Genomic DNA, 16,460 nt, shown 5'->3' on the forward strand with positions numbered 1-16,460 from the left:
CGAGGAGGTGGATGATGTCGCAGTCACATGTCAACTAATCAATGTGGACAACCCATCGAAGTAGGCGTTTTCAAATCGAAGTGGGAGTTTCCCTCAAGTTAGGCGTGTTCTCATCATATATATATATCGACCATGTCAACCGTCATCAATGAAAAAATACTTCATCATATAATCGAGTTATGAGCTATGAGCTATGAATGTGAAACATCTCGGCATATTGGCGCGAAGCGCCACTCACCGATTCATCGGAATTGTGTTGGCATAAGTTGGGAAGGCATAATTAAATCAAACAATTTAAATAAAAGGAGAGGTTGGAGAAAGCTCCATTGTCAAGAACATCTAATAAAGAGTAATGCACATAATGACGAGCACGAGTAAATTGAATTCAATACATTGGACTATTTACAACAAATAATTATTTACATGTATATACAAGGTTAGAATATGAATATAATTAGTTGATATGTACATAATTAGTATACCTCTGTTATTATAGTGACCCGGCCGTCCCGGTTAAAACCGCTCGTGCCGGGTTGCTCACTATTCTGAAAGTTAACGACAGTGTACCTCCCCCGGATCGGACCCTCGAAAGGGTTGCTCCTTCACCGAGGTTGTTACATGCCGGTGTTTAAGCTGTGTGTTTGTCGTGTGATGTATTTATTGAGTTTGGTTGTAATATTTTGATATAAGGCAATCTGAGGTTAGGAAAGCTGTGAGTGGACTGATGCTAGCATTTTCCCTGATAATTTCAATGTCAAAGATTTTGTTGAAGTTAGCTGCATTGCAATCTTTCGCATCCTTGTAAAATTTAGTGTTAATTTTCGCCATATATTGGTTAATATCATCAATTTTTAGGTCTTTTTTGATGGATTTGTTGCTGATCGCCCGTGGGGCGCCCAGCATAGTTCTTAGTAATTTTCCTTCAAAATTTGATAGTCTCTTCCTTAAATTGTTGGTAATATAATCGAGTTAACATGTCTTATATCCTAGTCAATTGGGATTGTATTTTCGTAGTGGTAGACTAGTGGTGACTACTTCGATCAGCCAAAGTAAGCACCGCGAATGCGCTGTACTGGTCCCCGTTAAACTGTTCTACCGTAAATTGCTTGGATTCGAGCGCAAGTCGTCGGACTACGAAAGCGGGGGGGCCTGCAAAGGATGATGGCATGTCTTCGAATCAACCTCTGGGATGCGTGTTTGGATCGATTTCATCTCCGTCGCTGTTAGAATTAACCATTTCCTAATAATAATTTTTAGCAAAACGTCACTGCACTATGTAGAGGTACCAAATTATGTTATAATTAATTAATTTTTAAAAATTGTGAGAATAAATGTAAGGATTGCATTTCAGATCCATGAAAACTGCCCTCCGAGATGATGAGTCCTACTACACTGCCGATGATGACAGCGAAGACGGTGAGAACATTTCATGACGTCATTAACATTTATTTGCTCTATTTTATTTTTTATTTCAGAAGAATTAAATAATAAACTTGCTATTTCTATCTTCCAAATTTATGGCGCCTGCAAAAGAAATAAAAAGAAATAATAATAGTAAAAAGATGACTATACACTTGTGGTTGCATTTTTCTTGTGGTGTAACTACCACTATAAATATTAAATACCAATTCACTGGTATATAAGACATGTTAACTTGATTATACTTAGAGGTACCTTTAGATTAGTGCTTCCCAAAGTGTGGTACGCGGTCCCCCAGGGACACGGGAATCGCAGAAGCGAGGGTGTGCATTCTTAAGCGAAAAATATCTTGCAACATACGAAAATTAAAAAAAAATTTATTTGAAAACAAAGTTAGTTATGAAAATTTACGATTACGTATTTTTCCATTGGCAATTTTTCGCAGAATTAACAGTTAATAATTAGTGGTGTCAACAGCCAGTTGTGATTTTTAACTTTTGTGCAATTTTTTTATCACGGCAAAAACAATATCATCCCTCTCTCTGATGCAAATAAACTTATTAACAAAACTTAGTACCAGACAAGAAAAATAAACATATTTTTAAAAAAATACATTCATTTTTTTATTAATGGTACACAGCGTTACGAAAAATTTAGAAAGGGTACACAAAAGTCATAAGTTTGGGAAACATTGCTTTAGATAGAAGAAAATTGACAAAATCGATATTCATATCCCCTTAATTTTGACGAAACTTTTTATTTATCGGCACTGAATGTAAAAGAAGTAGAAAAAATTATGCAATATTTGATCTGAATTTTTAAAAAAAGAGGCGATTTTACCTCATGTAATTAAAAAAGTTTTAGTGCTCTCTCAATAAAAGGAAGATTGACTGTTTGAGGGCTTTCTGGTCTCCCACCAACCTCGTTAACCGATTTTAACTAAAATTCTGACTAATTGTAATTAAATACATTAACTGAAAAAAGTCAATGTCTCATTAACGTGAGTGACGCAGAGAAAGTCTCTAGACAAAATGCCAACAAAAGCCTCCATCTTTTTAAATCTCTAATGAAAGCTTAATATATCTGTTCTGTGTAGTTCTACTTCTACATAAGTCTGTTAGTGACAAATTATGCTTAAAATCAGCATTAAAAACAAAAAAAGCCATAAGCTACAAATAAGATAGAGGCAGTTTAAAGAAGCAAAGGACGTTTACCCATCAATTTTGATAAATAAAAAAAATAATTTTTTTCTATAAATGTGAATAATTTCTATAAAAATCATCAAAATTAAAATTTTATAACTTAAATTCAGCATTTTTAATTGTATTTTATTTTATAACCGTCGTTGAACAGCCGCCCCAATTTTGGGTTTACAGCTACTAGTGTTCAACTCCGTATCCTTGTAATTTTGATCCCAATCCCGAAGACAAGGGAGCTCCTATATCAGTACCCCCAGAGGTACTGATTTGCTATGGAAACTTGGAGGACTTTGTGACCCCGACAGATTTAACGTGCACCAGTCGCCATTTAATACACGGGGCTTCTTCGGCCGGCTGTATTCGAACTCCCTTTCTCACAACCACGAGTCCAACGCCCTACCAACCTTGTTATCCCGGCCAACATTATTAACACGTTCACGCCGGGTGTTGCGCCTGAAAGCGGGACGAAAAAGAGAAAATACTGGTAAAATAACTATTTCAATATTAGATAATATTCGGGAGGAGTTAATCTATTCTCAACAATAACAATTCACTGTAAGGAAATTTATCACGGCGAAGAAGCAATTCAATATAAAAATTGCATCCATTAGAAGCAATTGGTAGTTATGGATTTTTATTATTCCCGTAAAAAAACTAAAAAATGAAATTTATTTGTTACCAGTTTTTACTCCGGTGCGCTTCCCGATGAGACAATCTAGTGTGACCCATCAGTGGGTCACCCAGGCGTGAACGTGTTAATTATAAACTTTGAATTATCCAGAATAATATTGATACCTTGTGCATATCCAGTTTCGGGCCAATCCAAAGTAACTAATAAATCAAACACGCTTCTCTACTTCAGTAAGAACGCGCCATAAAAGGGATTCTCTATTTGCACTTTTATTTTCATATTTTGTAATCTGGCAAACTTGTCACAAAAATGTATTAATTCACTTTTGAAAAATGTCGATAAGTGGAAGTGCATTTGAATTCGCTACTTGCTTCATATGTAACATTTCGTGATCTATTCAGTATTTTTATTTTCCGCTTTATATGTTTTATTTTCGCTTCAATATTCTCCTCACACTATTGTATTGATAGATTTTTCTTTGGCTAGATTAATACAATATTAGAAGGCACTCTCTTGGGCGGATATAATCGTGTGAGCTGAAGACGAAATTATATCTTTTCTTTATTTTGATTTCCGGCTTTTTTAATTTTTTTTTATTACTTTTAAAAATATCTTTTTAATACTTTGAAATATTTTTTTCTCCTTGTTTTTTTTGTATTTTCAATTTATTTTATAGGTTTTATGTACACTTGAGCAGGTAATAATCTGTCTCTAAATACACCTTATAAAGAAGCCACTATTGTTATTTTCAGCAGGCTGTTGCAGTTATCGTTCCTCTGAAGATTCGGTTGGATTCGTGTTAGGAGAACACGAGAGGCTGGATGACTTTAGAAAGAGAATCCGGAAGCGAACCAGGAGACTGCGGAAGCGAAGCAGTTACATGAGTTCGAGCAGTGATATGGAGGACATATCTGAAGCAGAAGAGGAAGTTCGATATATGAGAGTGGCCACATCAGAACCCTCACTGGTCTCACAAATCAGCGGTAAGTTTTACAAGATTTAGACTAATTTATTAAACTCTATTATAGCTTAACTGAAATCTGAAGACACTCAACAATAGAGCAATGAATTCATTAATGGTATGAAATCAAGACTACCACAGAAATAGAAATAAGGAGTAGTACAAACTACTTGTTTCTTCCATCTCTTCTTTAAATGCCGGAAAAAAGCTTAGTAGTTTAAAAATTTTCTCTTTTTTTTAATTTATTATTTTATTTATATATTTATTTATTTTGTTTATTTATTTTATTTATTTTATTTATTTTATTTATTTTATTTATTTTATTTATTTTATTTATTTATTTATTAGTCTTAGCCACTTTGGTGAATGTCCAAAATATTTGTTATATCCGATTAATTAATTCGTTAATATTATTATATTTATTCAATATTTAAATATCAGCTGAGGATAGATTTAGGAAAAACATCAGTGTTTGGAGTACCGGTTAAATGTATACTGGGCAGTGGCACTTGTCTTCAAAAAACATTGATGTAGGGCATACCGGGCAAATGTATTCCGGGCAGAGGCGCTGAGCCTTAAAAGAACATTGATGTAGGGCATACCGGGCAGTGGCACTTAACTAGTCCTAGTATATATTTCTCTGACATTTACCAAAGCGACTACGTGATTGTCAACATTCACTGGTGGAAGTCAACAACCACCACCAAGTTTTTATGCGGCAGAAACCGATTTGCATTTGTTTACGTTCGTGTATCAATTGGTAACATTGACATGCGTTAAAAATAAATACAAATAGGAAGTATACCAAAAATCTCCTGTATAAAAACCCATTACATATGTATAAAAGTATTGCACATAAACTCGTGCAAAACATGTAATTATTAAAACGCGTAATTATTATAGTACGTATAATAATTTCGCCAGGAACGGTATATATATATATATATATATATATATATATATATATATATATATATATATATATATATATATATATATATATATATATATGTAATAACAGGGCTCCAACCCTGTTATTAGTGTTGTATTTAGCTTGAAATAATTGCAGTCATAAGCCATCAGACGTTCTAAACAGGTTTATTAAATGTAGGCTGGCATTGCTAACAGTTGACGTCCAAGTTCCCTACGGGAGGGGAATGGACAAGACTCCGGACAATTCCGGCACATCTTATCAGGATCACATTATGATGAAAAGGACACGCAAAACTATGCGTTCTTACGTTTTATACCAACATAGATTTTGAGTAAAAAGGCATCTTCGTACATTCCTTGTATCCTTACGCATTAAAGAAAATCATTTCTGCTTCCTTATATGGAATTGAAAAAGGGAACGATTCTAAAAATAACTCTTCCCTTGAAATATAAATCTATTTATATTTCAATGGTATGTTTTCAGCCTTGAATTCCCAAAATAGAATCTCTCTACGCTTATTCTTTAACAAAGACATTTTATGAAAACGAAAGAGATTTAATTCTTTTATTAATACAAAAGTATTTACTTTTTGTATGACATCCCCCCCCCAAAAAAAAATTTTGGTGAGCCAAAATAAAAAAATTTAGAATACTTTAAATTTAAAATTTTTAGGTTAGTACGATTGTTCCTTTTTCCCTACTACAAACAACATCTTTTCAATTATGAGAAGAAAAAATATTATTTACAATGACAAAAATATGAAAAACATGATTATGCAATTTATCTATTTAGTAACTAAACAGAAAGAAAAATGAAATATTTACATAACTAATCTACTAAAATTTTCAAAAAAAAATTTTTTCACACAAAAATATACAAAATTTTTATGCAAAACGAACTGGACAACAAGTGACATTTATTCAGAATTTAAGATTCTGTGGTTAATAGGGGTTATTTACTTTATGAAAATCTGTATTCCCCGTTAAAATGGAGGAAAACAGAATTTCATGAAGCAGAGGGAAAATGAGAGATCCAGATTGGACAATATAAAAATAGTTTATAAAAATTTTTCTCACCTTACTGAGAAAAAAAAAGTTCAACTTGCATCGCCCTCACATCAAAATGATGTAGAGGTAAACATCTCCACACGTGATTCGGATCTCTCAAAAATATAGGGTTTACTTCTTCCTTTGAAGACAGTAAAAAAAATTTCTTTTCCTTTGGACTCTATTCATGATTTAATTTCAACATTTGTGGGTTGTGATATTTCCTAAGCTTTGATACATGTACTATTTCAAAATTTTTGTTTACTCAACATATTCTTTTTATTTATTTTGTAATTAGTTTCTGAAATTTTTTGAAGAATTTTATACGGTCCACTAAAAGGAGGTGACAACTTCCTCGTATTAGGATAAGTAAATTCTTCAAACATAACTAATTCATCAGTTTTAAAATCTATATCTAAAAATCTAGGATCATAATAGATTTTATTTCTTTCATGATATTCTTTAGTTCTTCGAATTGCTATTTTTTTAGCTTCCTCAACAGGTGGATAGATTTCTTCCTTTAAGGGATTTTCATAGGGGAGTCTACCATGCATGAGGTATGCAGGTGGAAATTTTGTAACAGAATGTGGAGTTAAGTTATAAGTATTAACTATATCTTTTAACATAGTAGGCCAGGGAGTTTTAGTAGGTTTTTCATTGATTTTACATTTTAAACTCGTAATTATTGTTTGACCAAGGCGTTCTACCTTGCCATTAGACTGCGGATGATGTGCAGTTGTCAATAATTGTTGAATTTTATTATGCTTCAAAAATTTTTTAAAATGAGAAGAAGTAAAGGCAGCGTTTCTATCACTCAACAAGGATTTAGGAATTTGATTTTGAAAAATTTGATGTAAAAAATTTGTATAGGTTTCTGAGCTAATGGATTTTGATGCAAAAGCCCAAATGTATCTTGTGAGGTGGTCAATAATTAAAGTTAAATATTTTTTTGTTGAATTATAGTAATTCAATCCACCAACACTATCTATTGCTAGCAAGTCAAATGACTGATTAACAGGGGGTAAGGATTGTAATAATCCAAATCTTTTTTGTCGCGGTTTTTTATTTAATTGGCACGTATGACAATGTCTACAAAATTTTGCTATATCTGAAGTTATGTTATTCCAATAATAAACAGGGGTTATCAAGTTTATCATTTTTTGCACTCCTGGATGATTAAATTTATCATGAGCAATTTGCAGAATTTTTAATCTCAACGAAAATGGAACAACTATTTTAGTAAAATTTTTCTTACGTACACATAAAACATTATTGATATCAGCAAAATTACCTTGTAAGTTATCTTTCCTTTGAGCTTCAACAATTTCATCCAATTTTAACAAATGTGAAACATGAACATTATTATTGTTACAATTAATTTTGACAAGTGAATGTGTTGCATCTCTCGAAAGCCAATCTGCTTCAAAATTAGTAAAACCTTTTGTGTATTTAATATCATATTCATACATACTTAACAATGATGACCATCTAAATAATCTACCTTTTAAATTTTTAACATTTTTTAGCCAAACTAAAGCAGCTTGGTCAGTATGTATGGTGAATTTTTGGCCAAAAAGATAATGGTGGAATTTATTTAAAGAATCTACAATAGCAAGACATTCAAGTTCTGTAATTGCATAGTTTTTTTCATAGTCCCTTAAGGAACGAGAATGAAAAGCTACAGGATGCAATACACCACATTCATCTGTCTGTTTTAACACAGCACCAATTCCAACTAACGATGCATCAACAAAAAGATGACATTCATGATTAGGATTAAAAATTTTCAAAATTGGTTTACAAATAATAGCATTTTTTTAAAGTTCAAAAGATTGTTGACATTTTTCTGACCACACCCATTTTACATCTTTCTTTAACAAGTTATTTAAAGGATGTCGAATACTTGCATAACTATCAATAAATTTATTGTAAACATTTATTGATCCAAGAAATCTTTGCAATGATTTTACATTTTTAGGGGGTAATAATTTTTTAATAACCTCAATATTATGGTTATCGGGTGACACAATTCCATTGCTAATTTCATATCCTAAAAATTCTATTTGTTTTTGCAAAAATGAACATTTTGAAAGTTTTAATTTTAAGTTTTCTTGTTTACAAATATCGAAAATCTTTTTAAGATGGGTTAAATGTTCATCATAAGAATTAGAAAATATAATGATATCATCAAAGTAGTTTGTAGCAAATTTAATTTTATGTTTATTTAAAATTCTGCGAATTGTACGTTGAAAGATGCTTGGCGCATTCTTCCAGCCAAAAGGTAATCTTAAGTATTCAAATAGACCATTGTGAGTAGCGAATGCTAATTTCTCAGTGTCATCAGGATGAATACGAACATGATGATATCCCTGTGATAAATCTATTTTAGAATAATAACAACTATTAGATAATTTTTCAATTAAAGACTGTATTAAAGGTAGAGGTTCAGAATCTGTTTTTGTAATTTGATTTAATTTTTTTAAGTCAACACATAAACGACTCTTTTTATTTTCATCTTTTTTAAAGACTAAAGTTACAGGGGCAGCATAAGGGGATGAACTTTCTTTTATAATGTTATTTTTTAACAATTCTTCTGTTTGTAAATCAATTTCCTGTTGTTGTTTTGGGGATGTTTTGTACGGCCTTAGAGATATAGGTAAATCTGATGTTAACCTGACTCTTTGCGGTTCGATTCTAATTTCTCCTACGTCATGTTTATGTTTTGCAAAAATATCATCATAAGTTTTTAAAATTTCTTTTAAGTCCACATTTTCTATCTAGCTTTCATTTTTTATTTTTTCGTCGATATTAACCTGATAATGTATGCATCCATTACCTGGATCTATCTCCGAATCATTTGAAAATTTTGGACATTTTTTCTTTTTCCTATTTGTCCTTTTCCTTTTATTTTTGTTACCCTTTACATTATTTTTTTCAATGTTTACTTTAACTGAAACATCTTCAACTTTTATTTTTTCAACATTTTTAACTTTAACATTTTGAGAATTTTGTTGTCTAATGTGCAAAGATAAGTTGTCACTGTTAGAATTAGCAGAGGTGATCAATCTCTTACCAAATTGAGTAACAACTGGCCCGACACAATCAATAAACAAACAAAACTCTTTGCAAGTCTGCAACCCAAGTAAAGCATATGGTAAATCAGTATCAATTACAAAAAACTTAACTGACTTAACAATTTTGCCTAATTTAAGGGGAAACTCACAAATTTTGTTAAGTGTTAGTTGACCTTTCGTTTGGGTAACATTTAATTCCTCACATTTTTTAATAGGAATATTCAATTTTAACACCAAATCTTTTGGTATTACATTCAATGTTGACCCGGTATCAACATTCAACAATATCTCTTTGTTAACTTTTTCATTTTTATTTTGTTTTGGACGTCCCTTTAGGTATTTATTTTCCACTTTACCTCCATTTAGGTATTCATTTTTAACTATATATCCGGATATTAGTAATTGTTATTGATTACTTGTCATATTTTGAACGTTCATTTCAACAACATTGCTAGGGTTGTTTACACACGAGGAGCCCATGTGAAATTTATTCAAAAGTCCTTTCTTCGAACAGTATTTACACTGATTTATTGGGATCTCCTGTGTTGTATGATGTATTTTGGGTTTTGTCACATTCGGGGTTACACTTTTATTTTTAGGACAAGCCGGGGCTTTATGTCCTGGTGCATTACATTTATAGCACTTTATGTCATATTTTGGGTTTTCCATTTTTTTCATAAATGGTCCCTTATTATTTTGAAATTTATTTTTGTCTAAGTCACTTTTAATTTTTTCATAAATTTTAAGTTTTTGTTTAAATTCAAAAAGATTATTGGCTCCATAAAGAATTGATTTATTATTTGTTTGGTCTGGTATTCCCTGAATTATGTAAGTGATTAGAGCTAAGTCATCAATATCACTTTGAGTTGAAATTTCTTTCATTTTTAGGAAATATTCTTGAAGTGTTTCATTATACCTTTGCTTTCTTTTTTGCAACATTGCATGTACTTCTGCACTATTACAACTAAGTCCGAATTCTTCAAATAAAAGATTTTTTAATTTTTCATAAGAATTTAAATGAGTTTCACTTCTAATTAAAGTTGATGCATTTCCCTTCAAACATCTTTTAGCAAATAAAAATTTTTGCATATCAGACAATTTAAATAAGGTAGCATGAGTTTCAAAATTTTCAAACCAAGAATTTATATTTTCGTGTTTTTCTCCTTTAAAAATAGGAGTAACTGCTTCAACATCAGCGAAATTAACTATTAATTTAGTTTCAGGTTCTCTATTATTTAAATCATTACTAGAATTTTGACTATAGGATGCCATATCTTTATCAGTATAAACATGAGTTTGTATTTCTTTATCAACATACATTTTAGTATTTAAACTAGCTTGTGTAAATTGACTTACACAATTTTTAATTGGTAAATGTGATTCAAAATCCGTTTGAGTTTGTTTACATTAAAATTGTTTAGTTTCCTCCTCATCTTCAGAGGGATTTTCAATTACTAAAGAATTTTTTAAAAAATTGAAATCGCATAAACAAGTTAAGATGTGTTTGGCAATTTCATCTTTATTTCCTTCACTGGAAATATTTAAAATGTCTGAAATTTTGACAAAGTCCGAAAAATTGAAAGTATTACAAATTTCTTGTAGTTTGTTTGAAAATTCTTCATCGTTTGGTTCAAAAGAAAATTCAGAAAAATTAAAAATTTTGTTACGGTTTAATCTAGAAAAATCATTTGGAAACAAAAGTTTAAATAATAACTTAATTTTGTTTGCCGTCACTAATTTAATTGACGTTTGAATCACATTTATTTCCTTTAAAAACATTTTAGATGCACGATAAATACAATACTATATCATAATATTATATATAAAAAAATATATAAACACAAGAAATACAATCTAACTCTATTCCATTATTCAAAATAAAATATTTAGATTACTACTGATATCTAATATTACTAAAATATTTAAGCATAACATTGAGACAGATAAAAAAATGAGAGAAAAAAAAATATATCTACAGTAAATCCTTTCCATTCACACTTTCTTTTGACCTTCATCTATTTTTCTTTGACGAGAGACACAAAATATATCACTTTTTATTTTTCTTTCGCGCACTTAAATCGTAGCAATTCATGAATATTCATAATTAAAATTCGCGCACATTCTCTTTTGTTTTCCCTTTTTTAGAAAACAATTCTTGTAAGAGACTAATTCATATTTGAACCAAAGTGAAATTTCTTTTTGAGCACTAATGAACATCAGAACTCGATGGATGGGACACTGTAGGGTCATCGGATGGGATACTTTCACTGGTTTCAGGGGACACTCTCCACGACGAGGTACAAGTAGTACGGGTGGAAAATCGCCATCCTTCCTTCATCGTTTTTTTCACTGCCGATTTTTTTCTCCTCCGGGGTTGGTGGAAAATTTCAACGTAGCAGTCACAGCCGGTCAACGATTTCCTCAGCAAGCAACTATCCTGCCGGCTTGTAATAACAGGGCTCCAACCCTGTTATTAGTGTTGTATTTAGCTTGAAATAATTGCAGTCATAAGCCATCAGACGTTCTAAACAGGTTTATTAAATGTAGGCTGGCATTGCTAACAGTTGACGTCCAAGTTCCCTACGGGAGGGGAATGGACAAGACTCCGGACAATTCCGGCACATCTTATCAGGATCACATTATGATGAAAAGGACACGCAAAACTATGCGTTCTTACGTTTTATACCAACATAGATTTTGAGTAAAAAGGCACTTCGTACATTCCTTGTATCCTTACGCATTAAGGAAAATCATTTCTGCTTCCTTATATGGAATTGAAAAAGGGAACGATTCTAAAAATAACTCTTCCCTTGAAATATAAATCTATTTATATTTCAATGGTATGTTTTCAGCCTTGAATTCCCAAAATAGAATCTCTCTACGCTTATTCTTTAACAAAGACATTTTATGAAAACGAAAGAGATTTAAATCTTTCATTAATACAAAAGTATTTACTTTTTGTATTACATATATATATATATATATATATATATATATATATATATATATATATATATATATATATATATATATATATATATATATATAAATACAAGAAAACACGAAGAAAGTTAAGAAAAACAATAAGTTTCATTTATTGCGCCTAAGCTGCAAGTAAACAGAATTCATTAGATAAGTTCAAAATGAAGATAAAACAAAGAAAAATTATAGATATATGAAAAAAGGAGGGGAAAATAATAAGTAAAAAAATAACAAACAACAGTTTAAAAAAAAAGGGTGAAGTTTTATTTTAAAAAAAACGAGAAAAAAATATATAATCTTTTTATCAGCCCACACGATTATATCTGCAAACCAGAGTGCTTACTGATATTGTATAAATAAAGCCAAAGCAATATATATTAATACAATAGTGTGAGGAGCACTCAAAAATTTTTTTGCAAAAATTACAACAAATAAAATAGAACACGAAAAGTAAAAATAAGTAAAAATAGCATGCAAAAACAGAAAATATACTGTTTTATACTGCTTTTTCTTTTTATTTTATTTTATTTTCTGAACTTATATATATATATATATATATATAAAGCGTCAATAATAAATGATCGATCTTTCAGAGGAGAAGACTCCATTGTTGTGCCAAGAGGCCGAAGTGATGATTCTGAGAGGACGTAAGAAGATAATGATGACCTCAAGCAATGGCCGCCTTAAAGCTTACTCTTATGATGGTGTAAATCCTAATCTTCCTGTTCCCTTCAAGGCAAAGTTCCGTCGGAGAACAAATGAACCCCTCGAATCTCTGGTATATGCTTCTTCAAATTTTAAATTCATTGTGGTCTAATGAATGATAAGCTTCAGATAAGAAAAGGGGTGTGTGGTTCTTTTATTTGGTAAAAGAAAAAAACATTCTTTATAACTTTGAGGAACTTATAATTGTAAATCAAAAAAATTAATGCATAGACCAATATAATAAAAGGGAGTAAAATCTTTGACCAATCTGTTGAGTGTAATTGAATTGAATGCTCCATTTTATTGTTATGGATTATTAAAATAGTATTAACATCATAATTATTAAATGTTTTGCAACAAATAGTATAACAAATAAATGTTCAAAACGTTGAATATTTCTTTTTGAGCCTATGTATTCTGATATTTTCAGAAATTATGTTAACACATTTATAATAAGAATAATTTGCCTTCGTGGAGGATTTTTTTTATGGAACTAACCCTCATTTGTATTACATGGAGAGACAAACCGCGAAACCTCCCACTGTTAGCCTGACGGCAAGGAGACTCTAACCCAGGATCCGTCTACCACTGAGGATATTTTACGTCAGCACTGTGGTCGGTGCAAGCCGGATGCGGAGTTCGTATCGAACAGCCATCGTTCGGATTCGAACCCGGTTTACCTCATTGGAAGGCGAACATTCTATCCCCTGAACCATCATGGCTCTTTATAGCTGGATTAACACTTTTTTATGTTTAAAAAATCATATTACAGAACTCACAGTCGGCAGGCTCAGCAATCGTCTCAAATACTTCGAACGTTCACTAACACATGTAAACATAACCGCTGTGGTGACGTTAGTGATAGGTATAGTTTGTCTAAAATAAGAACTCCTCCTGACATTCGTCTGGACCTGTGGAGGTGACTATGGTAACGAGATATGACTATTATTCAAGTAGGGGTGCGGGGTCACTGTTTTGTAGCGGTCTCGGCTCTGGTCGGCGGGAGAAATGGAATCTTTTTCTTAGGTATATTGTGCTAGTCCTAGAATGAAGCTACCCTCCCTAAAATGCGCCATTCTTGTTTCCATAGCACCAGACGTGTGGCGGGAGGAGTTCTTACCATAGACAGACTATACTTACTTTCCGGATACGCCTCGTTTGTTCGCACGACAAAAATAAATTTCGCCTGCCATGTCTAAAAATACGACAGCAAAGGATTACATCAAGAGATTCAAACATTTTTGCACGCTTTCGCATCAACTATCTAATTCTGTATGCCAAAACTGACCATAAACCATCTACTCTGTGATTGTAGGTAGATAGAAATAAAGTGGTTGTTAATGATGGCATGGGCTGCCTAAGGGTGATGATTCTGTGGTTGGCAGCTAGTGTGTCCGAAACAGAAATTTCTGTCGTCTGTTCATCAGAGGAAGCACTGTTTCAGGTAGCCACATTTTTTAAATTTCATTTCTCCCGAATAAATTTTGAATTTTGCCAGTTAAAATTATGTAAAAAATTGTATACCGAATTACACAAAATTGGCGAATTACACAAAAATAAAAATAACAATAAGGGATCTAAACTTTTGGTGTCACATTTCTCTGATTGCGACAACCCCTTATATATTGAGGGTTAGAAATTTGAATCAGTCGAAAAAAAGGTATGTTTATTCCGAGAAAGTGTATTCTTATGTCTGTTTTTCTTACTTAAAATATCGCTATTAGACCGCAGTTTTTGCTATTTAGAATAAAACTAACATAAATTGTCTTAATTAATCGATCTTTTCGATGTTGTTTAATAACATTCAAATAATATTTTTGTACACCTTTACATTGACCAAATATTTCTTTATTTTTTCAGTATTATGTGGATTATTTTATGAACCTAGAAAAAAAAAATGATTTCTTTGCATCCTTTCTCCCTCTCAATAAACTAGTCAAAAATAGTAACAATACTAGGAAAGCAAAAGTAAAAGAACTTTAACGAGGGAAAAAAATATGGCAAAATTGTAATTCAAAATTGTCTCCCCAAATTCTATGGAAAATAGGTAATTTTGTAGACAATTTTTCTTCCCTCTGTTTATTTAGCTGTTTCAACATCAATTTATCACACCCAAATCAAAAATTTTAACTTTCTATAACTAATATTAGAGAAGCCCCTAACATACTAGAGTTAATCTCAGGAAGAAAAAATTTTCAAAAGAAAAAGCAATTCAAAAACATGAGGCGTAACAACTAATTGACTTTTCAAACCGAAAGTTACCATTAACGCTTTATATTATATATTATTGTAATTTTGAAGGAAAAATTTGATAAAATTCCAAATACAAGTAATGTGAAACGTTGCAATTGGGTATAATATGAAAAAAACACAACTACTTCGATTTAGTAGGAACAACATATGACGCAATGCTAAACGAATGGAATTTAGTTGTTGTTTATTTAGTTATTGTTATTAGTAGTTGTTGTTATTTGTTTTGGTTGTTGTTGTTTATTTAGTTGTATTTAGTTTCAATAACTTTTCTTTATAATACAATAAAATCTGGCGAGCAGCTATTTAAACGATCGAACACTTCGTTTGTTTATTTGTGGCTTGAAGTTAGGCTCGCAGAAAATGCCGTTCATGGGTTAAATTTAGTAGGAACAACACAACCTGTGACGTAGGCTATATTATACCCAATTAAAAAGAACAATTTTCATTTTAATAAATTTTAAATTTATCACAGAAATTCATACAAAATAATAAAACGTAACAGCAGTATATAACTTTAAAAAATCATTGATATATTATGAAAATAAAGATTTTAAATAAATCAAAACATGGAGAAAGATCGTCTGAAAATGCAAATGGAAGCTAGTTCAGAAATAATAGACAACTAACTGTTCCGGATCGTTCGTATAGTCAGTCGTTCTACTAATTAAACTCGAAAGATGTGGATTTTTTGAGGATCTCAACGACTCAAAAATACAAACGGACCTGGTCGTGTTCTTTTTCAATTTGTTCTGCTGCCCTATGTTACTTAGATTGGCTTTTATTTTTGATTATTTTTATATCATCGACAGTTTAATTTTATCTCCTCAGTTTTCGATTCGATTATAAGCCCCTCAGATTGGAGCTTCATTATTTCACTAAGGAGCTTGTAAGGAAAAACAAAACAACCATGACTTATATGAGCTTTTTTAGTTAAAAAAGTTGTTTTTGCGTGATTAATTTAATTTTTTTTTTCTTTCAGACTACCAAAATTTGTTCGAGGATAGTGAACAGGAAATGGACTATTGGGGATTTGTGCAGTGAGATAGTTCAACTTTGTCGTTCGTCAAGTGATGGAATCAACAAGGAAAACATATTTCTGGAAGAGCTTTTAAGAGACTAATTAAGTGTGAAGCATATAAAATAATTACATTTTGCCTCAGACTCAATGCTGATATCACGTGACGAGTGACGTGAGGGTGAAGTTATGTCGATTGTCATATCACACATTTTAGTCAAGATAAAAACATTTAAAACCA

At 31.4% G+C, this 16,460-nt stretch overlaps 1 protein-coding gene across 2 annotated transcripts in view; it reads left to right on the forward strand.

The window, feature by feature from the left end:
- Positions 1-16,460, forward strand: part of LOC107442803 (uncharacterized) — a 55,207-nt gene extending 38,747 nt beyond the window's left edge. The window contains exons 11-15 of one of the 2 annotated variants that reach the window (XM_087157833.1): positions 1,352-1,416; positions 4,002-4,232; positions 12,840-13,024; positions 14,267-14,395; positions 16,184-16,460. In XM_087157833.1, coding sequence (XP_087013959.1) covers positions 1,352-1,416; positions 4,002-4,232; positions 12,840-13,024; positions 14,267-14,395; positions 16,184-16,324 — 751 coding nt within the window. In that variant the 3' untranslated portion in view covers positions 16,325-16,460. The remainder of the gene's footprint in view (positions 1-1,351; positions 1,417-4,001; positions 4,233-12,839; positions 13,025-14,266; positions 14,396-16,183) is intronic. The other variant, XM_087157834.1, reaches the window with a different exon arrangement.

The sequence above is a fragment of the Parasteatoda tepidariorum genome, chromosome 2 (genome assembly GCF_982258835.1).
Source record: "Parasteatoda tepidariorum strain Cologne lab strain chromosome 2, Ptep-v5.0, whole genome shotgun sequence".
NCBI classification, from domain to species: Eukaryota; Metazoa; Arthropoda; class Arachnida; order Araneae; family Theridiidae; genus Parasteatoda; species Parasteatoda tepidariorum.